Source organism: Dysidea avara, chromosome 11, assembly GCF_963678975.1.
Source record: "Dysidea avara chromosome 11, odDysAvar1.4, whole genome shotgun sequence".
In the NCBI taxonomy this organism is placed as follows: domain Eukaryota; kingdom Metazoa; phylum Porifera; class Demospongiae; order Dictyoceratida; family Dysideidae; genus Dysidea; species Dysidea avara.
Genome location: NC_089282.1, coordinates 9,818,204 through 9,838,701, shown reverse-complemented (window position 1 = coordinate 9,838,701; position 20,498 = coordinate 9,818,204). Strand labels below are relative to the sequence as shown.

The 20,498-nt window shown below is 37.1% G+C and overlaps 1 protein-coding gene across 2 annotated transcripts in view; it reads right to left on the bottom strand.

The window, feature by feature from the left end:
- The window catches only part of LOC136239594 (SH3 domain-containing protein 19-like), a 68,329-nt gene that overhangs the window by 18,431 nt on the left and 29,400 nt on the right, over positions 1-20,498 (bottom strand). For both annotated transcript variants that reach the window (XM_066030354.1, XM_066030355.1), the window contains exons 13-28: positions 19,515-19,625; positions 18,443-18,559; positions 17,365-17,466; positions 15,501-15,623; positions 14,440-14,550; positions 13,963-14,076; positions 13,372-13,473; positions 11,492-11,638; positions 9,646-9,741; positions 8,796-8,906; positions 8,517-8,582; positions 6,097-6,486; positions 5,715-5,822; positions 1,773-1,829; positions 1,271-1,323; positions 35-62 (exon numbers count right to left, since the gene is read on the bottom strand). In XM_066030354.1, the coding sequence (XP_065886426.1) occupies positions 35-62; positions 1,271-1,323; positions 1,773-1,829; positions 5,715-5,822; positions 6,097-6,486; positions 8,517-8,582; positions 8,796-8,906; positions 9,646-9,741; positions 11,492-11,638; positions 13,372-13,473; positions 13,963-14,076; positions 14,440-14,550; positions 15,501-15,623; positions 17,365-17,466; positions 18,443-18,559; positions 19,515-19,625 (1,836 nt within the window). The remainder of the gene's footprint in view (positions 1-34; positions 63-1,270; positions 1,324-1,772; positions 1,830-5,714; positions 5,823-6,096; positions 6,487-8,516; positions 8,583-8,795; positions 8,907-9,645; positions 9,742-11,491; positions 11,639-13,371; positions 13,474-13,962; positions 14,077-14,439; positions 14,551-15,500; positions 15,624-17,364; positions 17,467-18,442; positions 18,560-19,514; positions 19,626-20,498) is intronic.

The following is a 20,498-nucleotide window of genomic DNA, read 5'->3' as shown; positions in this document are numbered from 1 at the left end:
ATAGGAGCAATATACACCAAATCCATATACTCACGGTTGATGAAACAGATCGGGGTTCAGGTCTAAAAAAGCATGTATGCATTATTGACAATTCCAGATGTAAGAATTAAAAATGAGGTGTTATACAGTAATTAGTACAAAGATGTTATAGAATACATACATGAAAAGTTGGTGAAGATGCATGAACCAATCCATCAAAGTACATTGCCTTGGCTTACATGAAGCACAATCTGAATATCTAATGAATCCCAGTGAGCCTTATCCTTTTTTTCAGTTTTAGCAACTACTAGCATTGGTACCTTCCCTTCATGAAAGGACCATTTCACATTCCACACTAACCACAATGACAGATCAATGCATTGGGAATGAAATGCATAGTTTAAATGAACCTTATTCCATCATGCAAAAAAAGTTAAAGAAAAGTATGCACCTTTTAAAAAGGTTGACAAAACGAAAAAAAGTTGTACCTGTGTCTGGATTTGAACCCGCAGCCTACACACTGCCAATAACCGCAACAGCTTCAGGGAGGTGCTATACCAGCAGAGTTGTTTATCCTGTGGTTTGCTATGGAATGCAGCTGAAGTATTCTCTACTTCATGGCCTTCAACGTGCTGTAGCGAACAAAGGAAAGTGTGTACAATAAACTTTGCCATATGATGAGCATTTTATTTTGCGTGTGAATCATGTTGATAAGTGCACAGATTAGTAAATAAGCATCATCAATAGCTGACATAAGAAAAAGTATGTCACGTAAAGTTGGCAATGAGAAGGGAAAAAAGCTGTCATGGGCAGGAATCAAACCCTGGACTTTTGTGTTAACAGTTCTATATGCTAACGCTTCGACTGTTTGTTTGTGGATTTGACAGGAATGTAGCTCAAGTTTTCCTCTACACCAATGCCTTCAATGCTTTATGAGAATGAACGAAATCAAGAAGCAATTTGTAACACCAAACTTGGAGTTGCCAGATGATGAGCGTTTAATTTTGTTGAAGTCCTGTGTCAAAATGTGCTTTGGTTGTCAAGTTAGCAGCAGCACAAAGTAGACAGACAGACAGACAGACATTTTTTTATAATTTATAGAGATTGTGAAATACCTAATAAACAATGCAATCAAGGGCAATATATTATTGGTGGCGCTTGGAGTGCGTCCAACCTTCCTCTGAGTATTTACAATACACTCTTATGTGTACAGTGCACCCTTATATGTGTATGCAAATGGTATACATTAGACTATTTACATCTGTAATACATTTTTAAGTAACATACGTACGTTCTTCTTTTGTGTGGTGCTGATGGGATTGTAGGTCGTGGTGGCTTTGATTTCTAAAATGTAAACATACAGATATGAGTACACACAAATCCTCTAGGAATACATGCCATTGGATGTGTACACACCTTATGGGTGTGACTCAAACGCAAAAGAAGTTATAAACCAAGAAAAATATTAAGCCAATCATTATATGCATTGTGAGGCAAATCCAATGTGATTGATCTCTATAATACCACTTCCAAAACTTAAAGAGTTATATGTTGACACATAAACAAGAAGGAATTATATACAGCAACAAGCATTGTCAGGAATTTATAATGCTAAGAAGTGACATTGATTTGACTACACATATACACCTAAATACATATATGCTGCATTGTACAGTGTACAAACATAGCCAGTATTTACATACAGAAACAGTATTATATGCCACATATACACTGTGAGCCCCTACGTATGTAATGGAGTACATGTGTATGTCAAATGAAATAACTTGTCTGACCTTGTCTACCTCAGTACTGGATGGCTTTGGATGCATGTCATCTTCCATATTCTGTGACTGTAAAAATCCAAATATGCTTTAGCATCAACAATCTAATCCAAAACAGTCAAGCTGTAAAAAAAAAGTGTGGCCCCCAAAAAGGCTATATATATAGTCCAGGCACCAAATTCACCTGAATTGTTGTTATTATTAAATTTTTACTATTGTCATCAAGATTTTATAATGGCCATACACCATTACAAACTCTTGCTACGTATCATCACAGCCATTGCTTGGCCGCCACCTTGGATTTCACATCTTTTTTCACTATAGCCTTTTTGGGGGCCGCACAAATTTTTTTATAGCTTGGCTGTTTTGGATTAGATATCACTTCTTTTTGTAATTTTGTATACCCACAGCCAGCCATAGGTTGGCTTTGGGGCTTTTTTAGCCTTTCACCTTTTCTTTACCACAGAAAGAAGAAAAAAATTTAAAGCAGATTTTTAATACTCTAACTATTTTTGATTTCATCAGTAAATATACAGAGGAGGGTGGAAGCGGTTTAAGCGCCGTTAAATTAATTATGCTAAATGCTCGTTTTCTGTTATTAACTAAATCATGTGGATGGTATAATGAAGTGTGGAATCATTACCTTGTTGAAGAATATAAATACCTGGTTAGTGCAAGTGTACTACGCTCAAAAGTGTTTCATCAGTTTTGCCCTGAAAACTAAGTGATTTTACAAAACAAAGTACATCATTGTAATGCTTACTTGAAGTACAATCTAAATATCTAATGATCTCCAGTGATCCCCACCATTCGCTAGTTTTGTATTGCAACTATTGAGGCTCACGTGAAATTCTAAACAGAGGTATGCAATTAACGTAATATTTTCGAGCAGCGCTTCCACCCTCCTCTGGTAAATATACAAATTACATATATTTATGACATACCAATTATTCCCTACAGGATAACTTGTTTGCAGCTGATCTCTCTACTGGGTGACTTGAAATGTAGCTGAATTCTCTATAGGATTCTCTTTATAGGGTGACTTGTTTCTAGCTGAACTCTCTACAGGGTTATCTGTTTGTAGTTGAACTCTCTACAGGGTGATTTGTTGGTAGATGAAGTCTCTACAGGGTGGGTGATACAGGGTGAATTGTTTGTAGCTAAACTCTGTGCAGGGTGATTTGTTTGTAGCTGAGCTCTCTACAGAGTGACTTGTTTGTAGCTGATCTCTATAGGGTACTTTTTTTGTAGCTGAACTCTTTACAGGGTGACTACAGGGTGATTTGTTTGTACCTGAACTCTCTACCAGGTGACTTCTAGCTGATCTCTCTACACACTGAACTTTATACAGGGTCTGTTTGTAGCTGAACTCTCTACAGGATGATTTGTTTGCAGCTGAACTCTCTACAGGATGGTTCCTTTGTAGTAGCACTCTCTGCAAAGTGACTTCTTCTAGCTGATCTCTCTGCAAGGTGACTTCTTCTAGCTGATCTCTCTCCAGGGTGACTTATTTCTGGCTGATCTCTCTACAGGGTGGTTTGTTTGTAACTAAACTCTCTACATGGTGACCTGAGGGTGACTTATTTCTGGCTGATGTCTCTACAGGGTAACTTTTCTAGTTGATCTCTCTACAGTGTGACTTGTTTGTAGCTGGTCTCTATAGGGTGATAGCTGAATTCTACAGGATAACCTGCAGCACTTGGCAGATCTAGAAGGGTTTCAGTTGTTTCAACAGAAATCCCCTTTCAGAATGTGACTCTAAAAAGTAATGCTGGCTGAGTAAGCCATTCTTCTGTTGTAAATAGCTCTTTATCATAACAGTAACATTTAACTTACAGAATGTCTTCTTTTTCATCTCTAAGGCAAACTAGATCAAGTGCACAGCAGCTCATCTGCTCACTCAATAATTATTTTTTCAGATGCTTGTTTCTGCGTGTGTTCAAAATGAGGAATTGAAAGAGAAGAGACCCTGACAAGAATTTACAGTAAAGCAAGGAAAAACCATTATTTTTCTTTGGTAAAAGAGCAAGAGCAAGTAAGGATGTCTAAATGGTAGCACAATAGTGTAGCTAGTCCACATAGCTATACTATCATGTTGTATAGTTATAAAAGTACAGATTCAATGGCTTTATGGGAAAAAAAAGCTACAGTATAACACACCTCTCAGAAACCCCCTTTCAAAAATCCTAGATTCGCCACTGACTTGTTTCTAGCTGGCCTCTATACAGGGTGATTTATTTCTAGCTGATCTAACAGGGTAAGTTGTTTGTAGCTGAACTCTCTAGTCTCTACATGGTGACTGTTTTCTAGCTGATCTCTCTACAGGGTGACTTGTTTCTAGCTTTTCTCTCAAGTTTGTAGCTGAACTCTCTACAGGGTGGCTTATGTGTAGCTGAACTTTCAACAGGGTGATTTATTTGTAGCTGAACTCTCTACAGGGTAATCTGTACATTTGTAGCTGAACTCACGTGAATTGCTTCTAGCTAATCTCTCTGCAGGGTAACTTGACCTTTCTACAGAGCAAGGAAAAATTAAAAATTTTAAGGAATCAATGAATAAAACGTAGTGAAACAAGGGAATAGCTAAAAAGTGGTGAAACAAGGATACCTGCAGATATACTAATGGACATTAAATCCCTAATTCAGTCATGGTTTATAGACTGAAATAGGGATTAAATGTCTATTAATAGAGATTAAATGCACATTACTCTGCAGATACAGGCAACCTCTCTTTGTTTCACTACTTTTTTTTATTATTCCCTTGCTTCACTATTATTTATTAATCCAAATTTTCCTTGTACTTGTTTGTTTACTTGTTTAAATATGTCTGTTGTTTACATGTGTGGGCTATTTGAGTAGTGATTGGGGAATAAATGAGAAGTTTGGCGGGAGGTCCCAAACAGCTGGTGAAGCTCACATACGACTACTAGCATATTTGCACAGATGTAGTATACAGACATTCTTGATTTATCGGTAGATTATATTGCTTTTCTTCATTACATCAAAACAGGAGTGAAGAAGCATCCAATGAGATGGAGGCATTAGCTAAGGAATCTCACATGTATTTACAAGTTACCTGATTTGAAGACATGTATACTGACTCTATCATCAGTCTCTGTTTGGGATTGAATGGGAGTCAGGACTGACTTCATGCTCCAAGACCTGGTCACAGCTTTACAGATGGACAATGTATGAGGTGGGTGTGGGTTCAAGACTCTGACAGTCAATGTCGCAGTGAGGTACGTGCCCTAAGTACCCAACAAAATTCTCTAAGTTGGACCATTACTCTTGCGTATGGCTTGGACTACGAATATACGAAAATGCTGCTCTGTGACCTCCCTCCATTAACTCCAGTTAACTCTACATTATAACATAGTTATGACTAATCAACACACACATACTGCATCAAAAGAATGGCACCACGCATGCCATAATTAATTTTGCATCTGAATGCATGCCTCGGATTTGAGAGGTCATGACAAGCCGTGGAGCCTGATAATGGTTCTTACATTGCTTTGTAGACCTAGACAGCCATGGTGGCATTAGCTCTTCACATTTGTTGCCACTCTCACACATAAGTCATTGAGTTGACATGTAAGTTACGGCTAAAGCTACAAAGAAACTAACAAACCTTTTTATCATTCAGTTACGATAATTGTTTGAATAGCTACAGGAAACAGATGCAAAAAGGATTATACCTAAGTGCAATATGTCTTTTTCGTTACAAACGTGTCACTTCACCTAGAATGTTGATTGTCCAAAAGGTGCTGATTGCATTGCTGTGGGTCATCAATAAGTATCAGGTGTCTTTTGAATAAGACACCTTCTCCTGCTAGCAGAGATTTGCACATATCAAAGTAAACTCTGCATACAGATGATAGCATTGTCAAATACCAATATACACCAGCTAAAGATGCATACAGCATGAAAAACACATTAGTACAGCATGTCTTACCAATCTCTTTGATGGAGCTGCTGGTTTTGGTGGAGGTAACTTTTTGGTGCTTTTCTTAGGTAAATCATCAACATCTTGCTTTGAAGAGACAGGTTCATTTTCTTCTGGCTGCAATTAAATACACTTTTTATTACATACAGGATTGCATGAAGCACAGGTCATGTCAACAACTTCATAACAGTATTAAGTGGGGAGACTGTAGATCTATAGACTAAGACCTCAGAACCAGATTGAAAATAATCATACATTGATTAAAGTTCCTCACAAAATGAGGCATATGTACTTATTCAATTTTCCTTCAACATGTGTACTACAGGGCTGTTGCTACACCGTATTGTATGTTCCACAATGTGGCATGTCCATATGTACAGTATGTATGTACCTGAATATGTTCTGTCTCCTCTGTTTGTGGTAGTGATTTCTTCAACTGTGACGGTGAGAGTTTCTTCTCTTGTGCAGGTGATGGTCTCTTTTCTAGTGTAGGTGATGATTTATTTTCTTGTACAGGTAATGGTTTCTTCCCCAGTGCAGGAAAAGGCTTTTTATCTAATGTGGGTGATGGTTTCTTATCTAGCATAGGTGATGGTTTCTTTTCTAGCATGGGTGATAGTTTCTTTTCTAATGTTGGTGATGTTTTCTTTTCTAACAAGGGTGATGGATTTTTTTCTTGTAAGGATGATGGTGTCATTTCATCTGACTGTTTATGAATGATTGTTGACTTCTGTGACTGAGCTGGCACTGAGTGTGAGCTAGGAATCTCTTCTTCATATTTCTAATAATTGAGCAGCAAGTAGGTATTACAAAAGTGTAGTGAAAAGTACACTATTATTAAAAACTGTACTAATAGGACACCAAATAATATTGCTAAACTTCATTAATATCTATTATATGTACACTTGAGAACTATTGTACTTAATATGGACACTATACAAAATTAACTAAAGAGATTTTACTATGCTTTTCTATCCATCATCATTGACATATTCTGCATACGCATGTCTAGCACCTCTAATCACACAGCCATAATTTTTTTCCCAGAATTTTCTTTTCCCACCAAGTGTACTATACACAAACACTTGCAGTGGTGAATTCATAGGCATCCAGGCTATTATTATACAGTGTACAAATTAGTAGCCATTCATCAAAAAAGAAGCATCAGTGTACCTAACACTTGTATCAATTGTAATATGTAGCGTTGCACTGTAGAATTTAGGTTTAGGCACATGAATCTTGCAGATCAGGTCACAAATGCAAGAGATGTCATGATACAAACTAGTATTTTTTTTAAATTGTTAATTTAAAAACGAAGTAGGAATCTATGCAACAAAAGTAGTGAAACAAGAGATGAATGATGGTATTACAGCATAGCTGGGTGGGAAGGTCCCAACTTTGGCACATTAGCTATAACAATTATTTTGTTTAATGCCAAAGTAGGAACTTCCCACCGAGCTATGCTGCAATACCATCATTCATCTCTTGTTTCACTACTTTTTATTGCATAGATCCCTACTTCATTTTTAAATTAACAATTTTTTTAAAAAAATACTAGTTTGTTTAGTTTTTTTGTTGTAGCACAGCTAGCTACAGTGTAAACTGTGACTGTTCTTTTATAATATCACACATGACTGTTGTATTAGAGTATTGCGAGTCAGCCAGGGTTGTGCAGCTAGCTAGACCAAAAAGTGGTGAGGTCATCTTGTTTACGGTTAAGCAAATAGTTAGATTTTTAAGAGGTGTGCATGGTCTCCATACTTTATCGCTATGAGCCTTATCCGAAATTACGTCACAGACATAAAATGGCTGCTGTAGTGTGGGGACATTCATAAAATTTGTATGGGCGACTATGGGAAGAAAATTTTTGAATGGCGATATTTCAGCTAAGAAGGAAGATATCGAGCTCTAACCAGCAGGTATGGTTATAAATTAGTTGAAAGAATAGGAATCTAGCGTTGTTCTAAAAATCAACTGAAAATTGCTTTTACGTACTTATCGTAATGTCTTATAGCCATACCTGCTAGTTAGAGTTCAATATCTTCCTTCTTGGCTGAGATATTGCCGTTCAAAATTTTTCTTTCCACAGTTGCCCATACAAATTTTACGAATGTCCCCACACTACAGCGGCCATTTTTATGTCTGTGACGTAATTTCGGATAAAGCTCATTAGTCCACCTAGATCTTTATTATTTGATGGGTGTGGTCGCAAACCTATCGCAAGCGGGATCCAATCGCAAAATTGGATATCTAGCTATAGTATACGGTACCACTTATAGTAGCACCAGGACTGAAGCGCTTCTGAAATCCAGCTCTGAAATAATTATGTGGCATTTAAATAAAAGAACGTGTTGATATGGAAAATTAATTCCTCGATATGATTTAGAAGAAGAGAAGAAGACAAACAGCCTGATTGAAGATAAAAGAAAAGACAGGGTGCAGAGGGCCCATCGGTACCCCAAAAGGCACATCCCAACGGTCAGTTTGTTATTGTGGGGTAAAATGGTGGCCATGCGCTGCTTCATTTGGCCTCTAGGCTTGCGAATGTGGTCAGGCAGGCAGTGAGGTAGACTAAATTTCGAGTCTTGGCAATTTTTTGAAAAATCTTTATCCAGTCACCAGTAAGTGTTTTCTTGTTTTCAATGCTGCATTTCATGTTAGATGGACTAATATTACTCCGCAAAGGTGATTTTTGTTGCATAATGTTTCTCTAGGATGATTTTTAAAGGTGGTAATATTGGCGGTGCATGCCAATTTGGGGGCGATCCTTACTTAAACAGTACTACCGTACTGTTTGATACACATACATACCACTGTATTGTCAATTAAGTACTCCTGTGGGGGTAGTGGTCTAGGAGGAGGTTGATCATCATCTTCCTGATAATAGAACACACATACACTGTAATATGTGTCTCTGAGTTCCTATCACTGATTAATGCACAATGTGTGCATACCCTTACAGACTTGTAAGGTTTTTTTATCTTCTGTACAACTTCAGAAACAATTTTTAAATTTCTCCAAAATTTATCCCATAAAATATTATACATGTACAGTGGTTATACAATTATTAACAAATGTATACATACGTACTTCAGCTTGCATATTCTCAGGTGCTACCACTTCTTCTGGTTTTTCAGCAGGTTGGATATCCTTCTTAGGTCCAGTTGGTCTTGCCACAGGTGGTTTCCATTTTTTGGATGACTACAAAAATTTTGCATTTGTAAGGGTTTATTTCAAATTAAAATATGTATAATATACACTACATAACCAATCAGTGGCAAAACTTTTTGAGATCTTCGTGGATTGACAGCTATTCGCTTAGAAATAATATTTGTTACAATCACTCAATCAAAATAGTATTTCACAGTACTGTAAATGCATGAAACAACCTCAACAATATATTAGTTAGAACAGTACCATTTCCTAGCAGTTATAATAACACTACTGGAGGGATACTGACATGAATAAATTGAGGCTTTGAAAAAGAGGAAAATTTATTTTTGGGCATCCCAACTGCATCTTTTCCCATCACTGCAGCCTTGGCAAAAGTGTAACTACCATGTATACAGTAGTAGTAAAGCTCACTTGCTGACAACCCAGCATCATAATCTCTATGTAAATGTGGTACGGTACCCCAGTAAAAATGTCTCCACTTCATATCTTCCCCCTCAAAAATTGAATATTAAAATTTTGAATTGTGATGTTCCGCAAAAAAAAAAATGCTATTATACAAGAGGAACTGCTCTACTACTGTAGCTGGAGAACTGCTCTACTATTGCCTGACTACACCTCATGATCAAACTTCACCAAAATTGTTGTTCAGATTTCCCATTCAAACTCATACGTACTGTACAGTATATTTAAGCACCTGAACCATTCAATGAACTGTACTTTATACTATGGCTTTACAGTACTCGTTTTTGCTTTAATTGTTTCTCACCGTTCTTTGAGATACTGCTGGTACAGCCTCATTTTCTGCTTTATCAGCATCTTTAGTTTGATCATTAGCTTGTTCTGACTGACTATCAGATGTATTCTAAAACGACCATAACCAAATGATTAAGTACCAAATAAGAAGTACCTATTTGCATAAAAATCCATAGTTTTAATAATTTAATGCAATACATACATATTCAAGAAGCTAAAGCTAACACTAGACACCACGTTTCGTTACATAACTACATAATACAGGGGGTGCACATGACAGTACTTTTTTAGTGTGTTGTGTGTGTTTGTGCATGTGCGTGTGTGTGTGTGCTTGGAAGTGGTGGTGGAGCATCAACTGACTGTGAAATAGACAGAATAATGTGTGTGTGTGTGCGTGCGTGTGCGTGTGTGTGTGTGTGTGTGTGTGTGTGTGTGTGTGTGTGTGTGTGTGTGTGTGTGTGTGTGTGTGTGTGTGTGTGCAAATATATGGGTTCTCTTTCATTATATACTTACCTGTACATGTGTAACCTTAAAACTCATGCAGTATACATGCATGTCACATGCACACGTGACAAGATTTCAAGCTGAGTACACATTCACCATACATACATATATAGTACAGGTTTTTGCAGTTGAATTCATCGCCTTTGCGAATGAATTTGTCCCGTTTGCAATTAAATTCATCGGTTTTGCAATTGATTTCGTTGGTATTGCAGTTGAATTTGTCGCGTTTGCATTACAATTCATTATAAACAAAATGGTTCCAAGAAACCAACCGCTCATTAAGAGATCATGAATTATTTACGCCATGGAGAGTTACACTTGAGACACTAGAAGGTAATTGGAGCTGGTAGTACGCGAAGCTGATAGCTGTCTGACAAGTTAATTAGCTTGCTCGTGAGTGACCACACCCACCATGAGTGACCACACCCACCGTGAGTGACCAAACCCACCATGAGTGACCACACCCATTGCAAATGGCATAGTAGAGTTTGGAATGTTTCTGGATAGGCTGTAGAGGAAGAATTATTGCCTTATAAAGAGTTGTTGTACTTGAACAAGTTGTTGTAGCAGCTGCTACACCATGTTTTCGTGTTTTCTCCAGCTGCCATTCGTACTAGTAATAGCATGGGTAGCAGTGAAATTTGGGATAAATATCACGAGTGTTGTATTGGAAATGGGGATAAATTTCACGAGGCGAAGCCGAGTGAAATTTACCATTTCCAATACAACAAGAGTGGTATTTATCCCAAATTTCACTGCTACCCATGCTATTCCCAGTTAATACCATACTCGCTGCATATACGCATGCTGTGCATTAGCGTTGCCATGTACGCAATTTGTCACTATGTACTAAACACGTGTCAACACTAATTGTTAACATAAATTCTAGCCAATGAAATTGCAATTACAACTTTTTCACTGCTACCAGTGAAATACGGGATAAATTTCACTGCTACTATTGAGACTTTTGTATGGGCACTGAAACAGGTATGGTATTATTGGACAAATTTAACTGCAAAAGTGGACAAATTTAACTGCAAAAGCGGACGAATTTAACTGCAAAGGCGAAATCTGACGAATTCAATTGCAAACGGGACAAATTCAGTTGCAAAACCGAATAAATTCAATTGCAAACGGGACTAATTCAATTGCAAAAGCAACGAACTCAATTGCAAACGGGACGAATTCAATTGCAAAGTCGCCAAATTCAATTTAATTGCAAAAATCTGTAAAATGCATATCACATGTACAACATTTAGACATAGAATGGTTTTTACATAGTAGGACATGAACAAATGAAATGCACCACTAATTTGTTTAAAAGCAACGCTGCACACATCCAGAACTTACTGTACCTTAGGCTGCTTATCATCAGTAACTCGGTTAGAAGAAGGCTTGGGAGGTTTAGGGAGAACCGGTTTGGGATGAGCAGGTTTAGCTGGCTTGGGAGGTGGCTTAGGTAGAGATGGTTTTGGTGGAGGCTTATGCTCTGCAGAAGTTTGCTACAAGAAAATAATATACATATCCATAGACTTTACAGTGTTCCCACTGTTCACATTCTTAATCTGAAAAATGAGCATTTATGTAACACACTGCTGTACATTAGCTAGAAGGTTAGTTCACATTAGAATCATATCGTTAGCATTGTTTTAAGGGGTATTACTGGTAGACAGTTGGTAGACGCTGTACCTGCATGATCAGACCTTTTTTGAATTTGAGCTGGACCAATACCAATCAAGCGACATGCCTCTTTATGATCTAGCTGGACCAATGACAATTAAGGGACATACCCCTTAATGATCTAGCTGTACTCAGAGACCGGTTATAAAATATGCGCCTCTTATGGGTAGCACGGTGAAAAATAAGACTTGAAAAGACTACACATCACGTATATTGGCTGAAGCCCACTTTGAATCTTTGTGACACAGAAACAGTTTGAGACTACGGATTTCTAGTGTGTAGATAAATGCAAGGGAAGACTGAACAATAATATTTATTACCAACTTTTGTGAAGGCACCCTGGTAGGACGACAGGCTTCAATGGTGAAATCTGTGAAGCAGTAACAATTATTCAATCAAGACTTACCTACCACATATAATGAGTTACTGATGGTAGTGCCATACCTTCCTTTGAAAAAATTGTTGCTTGGTCAAAATAATTGGTCAATAGGTCAAGACATAAGGAGACTCTGCTTGTTTCATTGGGTTTCACTGCTAAAACACAAATGGAAGATTACAAGGACACAGATTGGCTGAAAATGAGTTGATTTGAACAATATTTCAATTACAGAAGATACTGTAAGATGACAGTGAACACTGAGGATACCAAGAATCCATTAAAAACACCTTCACACCTACTTTTTGGTAGGGAGGTACTCAAGTCTGTCAGATTTAACCCCTGCATCATGCAGTAGATAAAGTTGCAGAATTTACCTCAGGGGTGCTACACAGACAACGGATCATCTGGACAGACTTCAAAAGATGGTGGCATTAGCTTAAACTCATCACAGAGCCAAAAAAGTGGATTTGAGATACATATAGTTGTTTGTAGCTCTGTGGCACAGCAACTATGTCACGTTGATTTGTTGGAAAAGACAATTTTTAGTCATTACTGGCATTTTTATTTGCCACATCCTTCTTAGCTGTATCTACAACCTTGGATTCTCTCCTGATTATCTAAGGGTATATAAACACTATAAAAGATATTTCAACCAGGTGTCTTGCCTTCCTAACCCTTGACTGGCACTCTTTTTTGTTCCCATGCACACATGGTATAACCAACCATGTTGTATAACCGTCCATGTTGTGTGGTGTTAGTACTGTAAATAGTCAGCTTGCTAGACAGAAATTCTTACATGTACAAACCTTCAGTGTATGTAGGTACTTGATACAATTTATAACTATTTCCTCAAAACCACAGTACATCTATGTACATACTTTCTCTACTGTATGTTGATTCAGAGGAAAGAATTTGTGAGCTTTAGCTTTGCATCTTTTAAGAGATTTGCTCCTCCATTAAACTTCAAAGTGTGACAAGAACTCCCTCAGGCTTTTGTAGCACACAAGTACTTTTGATTGGATCTTGTATAGCTTCTAGCAGTAATACTGTACGGTTACAGTACTGTATGTACATACGTACGTATGTACGTGATACGCAGAATATGGACATGCATCATTGCTGAGTTTCAAGGAACAAGCTACTGTATGCATGTGTACTATACAATATTGGACTTACTGAAACATGCTCTTTCTCCTCTGGCTTTACATCAGGTGTTTTATCTGTGACAGTGTCTTCACTTGTGCTTTGTGGTGCTTCAGAGGGTGATGATTCTTGTGACTACATGTAGATGCAGAGTAGAATGTAGAGCACATAAAGATATGTACAGTATATCAGTATGGATTGCATACAAATTGTGATTCACAAACAGTGAGCACTGATAGTAACACTATATGGCATAATAATCCTTTGAAGTGAGCGAATATGTGTGAAAGTGGTACAGTTTCCATTTAGTTCACACTTTTATTATATGCTGGGTACATGCATACCTGTATAATGTACTGTGCATAGGGGAATACGTATGATACAGTATATATCGATTCCTAGAAAGGTTACTGAAAGCCTATGTAGCAGAAAATTAACATTAAAATTCTGTCAAATGCAGCAAAAAAATTAGAGGCCAGGTGGTAACTTGATCCCCAATCACTTTATAGTCTAAGCAAGCGATTAAGGGATTGAGCTTGGAATCTTGAACTACCCCTGCATGCAACAATTTCAACTTAAACAACACAATGTCAAGTACAGCTTTTGACAAATCAATAAACATACATTCGCTGGTTCGTCTTCTTGTTTGTCAGTTCTTGGTTTACGGGTCTTAGGAGGAGCAGGTCTACTGGTTGGTAGCTTTGGCTTTGGTGGAGGCTTTGTACCAGAATGTACTCTCTAGAATAAAAAAATACATTGTGTATACAGGTGGCAGGATTCTCACATGAAATAATTCATATAGGTAGTATTAGATACATCCCTGGATTTCTAAATGTTTATGTTCATTAGATCTGTACCTGAGTAAACTGTCTGTTGGAGACATATGCTTTGTGCATCACCTCTAAACTCTCAGCAACCAATGTGCATGATTCAATTGTAATGACATGGCACCTGCAATGCCCCCTAGTTGTATTATTACGTGAAATTTGATAACAGGTTAATTGCCAAACACTTAAACAGAACAGACATTTTTTTTTTGTCAATGAGGTTAAAGAAACTTCAAGTCTTTGAACATGTACCATCATGCAGTACTAGACTTACTGAAACATGCTCTTTATCCTCTGGCTTTATATCAGATGTTTCATCTTTGTCAGTGTCTTCACTCTGTTGCTTTGTGCTTTGTGGTGCTTTGGGGGGTGATGATTCTTGTGACTGGAGGTAAAAGGAACATGATTTATACAGATAATCAACATGGATGATGTACAGTTTGCAATCCCCAGTTCTGCCACAAATCTTTACAGATTTACCATTGTGTACATAACACATGTATGCCACACAGCCAGCTGTAGGCCAATTGTGGATGCGTGCCTGGTGCTATGGAAAAATCTGCATGTTTTTCTGCATGCATGACTATCCACATGCACTTATGGCTAGTACACTGTACATTAGATTGCAGTGCATAACAAATTATACCTCTCTAAAGCCATGGGCCTGAATATCAGGAAAAGTGTGAGTGCCCGTGGTATAAACATTCCACATGGGTGAATAACATGTGAGTAATGCTTCACAAGTAATTTATACTGGGCCATGTAAATTGTGATAGATCAAAGGTAACAAATCATTGCTCACCATACGTACACGTAAATTCACAATTGAAACTTTCTGTATGCATTTGTTTTTATGTACATTTGAATTCTCTTGTCATTATCTTTAGCACAGTACATTAAAAACAAGAATTTTGGGAAAAAAATTCTGGTGATCTAATCTTACAGTAAAGGGATTTTTCTCTATGAAATCACATGTACGTATGAAATTTCATCCAATAGTAAATTGATGAAAAATTCATACTGTACAGTTGTACCATCAATATATACGTACATGTAAATCTTTAATGGATCCATGCATACACTACTAGATTTGATCCATGAAAATAATACAAAATGTAAAAGTGCATCAAAATGGAAAACGTTATGAAATTATTGAAATTAACATGAAAATGGTTTACAGGTATGAATCCATTCATACATTGGTGGTATGAATTTCCATGAATATTTCCAAACTGATTCATGGAGAAACTTTTAGACAGTGTAGGCATAAAATCAACTTTTACACTTAAACAGCAAACATAATGCATACAGCTGTCAACAAATCAATAAACATACACTTGCTGGCTCATCTTCTTGTTTTTCAGTTGTTGATGCAATTGGTTTATGGGCCTTGGGAGGAGCGGGTCTACTGGCTGGTGGCTTTGGTTTTGGCGGAGGCTTTACTCCAGAATGTGCTCTCTGCAATAAGAAAATTTTTTTTGGTAAACATGTACATGTACCAATGAACATGAGTAATTGTACATTAGAATTACAGAGATGTACATATATTCGTAAAGGATTAAATTAAGATTGTTAGAAATCCATGGTGGGCTTATTACACAATTAATAAACTGTACTCCTACCTGTGGTGGCTTTATTATTGATCACACAAACATAGGCAAAACCAAATATGAAATAGAAATAGCATTACTTTTAAGCGGTGTACATTCTGGTACAAGATAAACGTTATTGGGAACAAGTGTAAGGAAAAATAAAAAGATTTACATTTGAGTAGGGATCAAATAAAAACCAATGAAACAAGTACAGGTCACCTAGCTCCTATATTAGTGCACATCCAGTCACAGCCTGTCAATAATGTAGCCATTTGTGAATTAGGGATTAAATGTCCACAAGTATACAGTAGCTGCTGGTGTAGATGATCTCTTTCATTACTTTTTATGCCTATGAAATGTAAAAGTTTTTATTATTCCTTACACTGTTTTTTGTAACGTGATTTGTGACTGGTGAAAAAATGGCACCAGACAAATTACAAGAGCTAATTGAGTGACTAAACGCATGTCCTGCTATTCTTTGTTTGTAATGCTGTATGTACTACAAGTGGAACATAGCCGAAAACAAAGTGGAATGGCCATGTCTGTTTTTGGTAATTGATAGTCACAAGAAGCACCTCTGCAATCAATCTACTGACTACGGAAATTACAGACGGTTCTCGTGATAGCCAGCACTGAAGCCATAACATATTACCACAAATCAACACCTATGTGATACTGGAGAAAAAATAACTGCTGCAGTTGGAAAAAGGCCAAGCAACGTCCAACAGTGAGGAAATCAAGCCTGTAGTCAAGTTATGTTTGGCTAAGGGCATCAGGCAGTCAATCAGTTAGTAGAAACTCAAGCTATATTTTAAAATTTTGATGAAATGATTTGGTGTCACTCTGATGGCATTTTTGGGCTTGATTGTACAGTATGCCTAACCAATATTGCCAATCTGGAGTGAAGGTTGTAGCAAGAAAGCACAACTTTTATGATCCCTACTACACAGTACTGCTGTATCATACTGCATAATGCTAACACTAAACTGATGTGGATAAACTTGACATTAGTGGCTATACAGTTTCAGCTTTGTTCATCCTGCTGGCTCATGAACCAGTCTTGTTCAAGAATGAACCCTTCTTAATAATTGGTTGATAGAATATTCTGCAGGATAGAATATTGGTGTGAGCAACTGTATATTGCATAAATATCTAGAGCCAACAAGAGGACAATGGCACAGTTCGGATGCAGTAACAAGGTTTGCAACCTTGGTAATTGATTTGTGGGAAACTGTCAGAGTGCAGGTTGTTGGCATGTTCTATCTTTTTTAAGGAAATTTCCAAATTTTGTACACTGTAGCTAAAGCAAAAGCTGGTTCATTACATTTGCAATGCTTTGGGCATCACCTCTATGTACATTTCAGTGTGACAGAACAGCTGGGCATATTGTAACCAATATGCACTTTTCATGGAACCCTTAGTAAAGTCTTGATACATGTACTGTACATACACTGTAGCAGATTGCCATATTGCAGTATGGTTATGTGTTGTTGCCAATAGTACCTAATGTGTGTCGGTGTGTTACTAAGCACATTTTTGTATGGACAACTTGTAACTAGTACATACTGTATAGTCATTTGACTGTATGTTCACAGTATCAGACTTACTGAAACATGTTCTTTATTCTCTGTCTTTACACTAGAAGTTTCATCTTTGACAGTGGACATGTCTTCACTGTGTTGTTTTGTGCTTTGGGGTGCTTCTTGTGTCTGTAGAGTGAAGAGCAAGTAAAATAAACTGTACTTCTCTGGTGTAGTTAATCCCTAACCTTCACCAGTGATGCATATACACAGTGTTGGGAGTAACGCGTTACTTATGTAACGCGTTAGGTAATATTATTACATTTGTGGTAACTAAGTAATATAATGAAATTCGCTATAAAAACAGGTAATATAACTCACTTAAGTTACTTTACTTGCAAATGTAACGCGTAACCTACCTGTAAGTAATGAAGTTACTGTAACGAGTCTAATATTACATCATATTGTTATTACTTTAAGTAACGAAGTTACTAATCTCATTAGTAATCCACTGAGTAATGCCTAGCCACTACAAAGTAACAAAGCCTACTGAATGAAGCTTATTCACCAGCTTCTTACTTACAACCAAGATTTGCACATTGTCCAACAACGCAATCATGTCATGTGATTCACACGTGACAGCTTAAGGCTGTGGACACAAAGTAATATAATATGTAATATTATTATTATTATAGTTACTTTATTTTATGGGTAATATGTAACTGTAGTTCAGTTGCAAGTAATATGTAATATGTAACTAATTTCTTTTAAAAAGTAACCGTCCCAACACTGCATATACATATGTACCACATGTACCATATGTACACCCTGTATATATGTGAACTGATTTGGATAACAACCTATGTCCAATATTACGCATGAAATCAACAATTTACTGTATGTGCTACTGTTAAAGCAGTTGTGCACCTGTGTTGGAATATTTTGCACAATTTGTTGTAGTTCAATGTACAGCAAGTTAACAGAATTGACATGTATATAATGACTTTAATAACTGTAAATCTGATTGGCATCTATTTGAGTTGTCAAATGTAACAATATGGTTGATTTCCAAATCCGATCACAAATATAGAGACCAAGAGTTCACTCTTGGTGTCAATTGCTATTGCACACAGAACACATTAATATACGGCACATGTATGTATACCGCATTATCCTCTTGTTCATCAGTTGTTGACGCAACAGGCTTATGGGTCTTAGGAGGAGCAGGTCTACTGGATGGTAGCTTTGGCTTTGGTGGAGGCTTTGTACCAGAATGTGTTCTCTACAGTAAGGAATACATCGTATATACAGGTATGCATGTACAGTAAAAATTAGAATCACAGGGGTGTATTATATAGGCACTTGTACTTCGCTTATATACATACTCACCATCAGTCACAGTTATGTACCACTCACCTAATAGGTGGAGAAGATCTTACATCTGTTGCAAAGGCAATGTTTGATTGCGGGTAGCTGAGTGAAATGTTAAGCCCAAGTTAAATCGTAGTCTATCTTCAACACTGAGTCATTGACTACAGTTTACTCTAAAGTTTCTTCACCAACATGTTCTAGTTGGGTTTTATTTATTGGCAGCTAGATTTTGCGCTTGAGAGAATCATGGAGGATATATTGAGAGATATAGTACTGTATGCAGGGCAAACAAGGAATGCAGGTTAGTGCTATAGCCCATATAAAACCCTGCATTTCAAATGTAATATTTCAGGTCACTCTGCGGAACTGTAGTGGGAACATTATTGCAGATGGAACCAGACTAGTAAGCTACGTCGAGTATATTACACATGTAGACTGTAGTTGTGGCCACCATGTTCGCTTTTGTCACCACTGGCTGCTTTGAAATTGCAAGATAAATACATTGGCCCACAATTGACTTCTGCATATTAGCTAGGTTCTATAAAAGAGTTGGAGTGAACTATGAAGTGTCTTCCACCTATTGGGTGAGGTGCCTAGCAGTCTAGATCTCAGCTGCCAGTACTTGTGCAATGTCCACAAAACCGTAGTCACTGTACATGTACAGTATATTACCATATAGCCAGTGCAATATAATGTATAATGTCAATGCATCATAACTTAAAGTACACTCATTGTGGTCTGCAAAATCACGACAAGTGCATTATTGCACTCACTGTGGTCTGTGGCAGTGCCATATTAAAATTATGACATTGGTAGTACCTATGAACTGCCCATGCAAAGTGGTACATAACATATTAAAGACTAACTGGTCTTCTTGTTGGCTTTAAATGTTCCTTGTCTTCTACATCAGAGGTTTTATCTTCAGTAGCATCAACAACAGGAACCTTCTCAACTGACACTGGGGCTCTTTGAAGTGACTACAGTATAAAAGCATAAGCTTGTACGTATGTACAGTACATGTACATGTTGTATAAACACATGTCTCATACAAAATATGACACTTCTACAAAATCCACAAAAAAATTGGAAATTTTGAAAGGGAAATAGGAATTGCTGAAAAAGCCTCAAAACAAGAAGGGATGGCTGGGGTAGCAATGTAAACCACAAATCCCTATTTTGACTCTCTGTCTTAACCCTTCCTGATATAATCCATTTGTCATTTTGAGTAGCTTTCTTGCTTCAAGGCTTTTTTCCCTTTTATTTTTGTTCATCTAGTTTGCGTAATTTTTATTAATCCATTAATGGATTTTACCTTGGAGAGAGCAATGGCATTCTACAAGCAGTCAATGTTTTAGTATATACATGAAATTGCAATGTGCATACAGAGTCTCGACATGAGCTACCCTGTAGAATTTACATTACTAGATTTAGAGTAATTTTAATATCTGTCAAATTCAGTCCATGCTTTGTTGTCATACACCAGTACTATACACTTGACTGCATTATTAAAGGATTTATCTGACTGCTTTATCAGAGTACTTTAACTCGCCCACATACCAAAATCACAATGCAAAAAAAGCCACCTGTCAACAAACTCTTCAACTTAGATTAAGCTTCCTGGCCTATACTGAGTTTAATAGAACAAATATCATTAACTACAAGAAGTGTACACCACCAAAACCCAACTGTGAGCATGATCCTTTATGGCTTAGCAAGCATAATGGAATTTTGACAAGAAAATGTTAATATGAAATCAAAAATAAGTCATGAACATGCATAATGATCTATTCAGCAGGCCTTGCTACTTTTTATCCCAGAATTCTCTTGTAAAACTTCGCTATGCTTGTGAA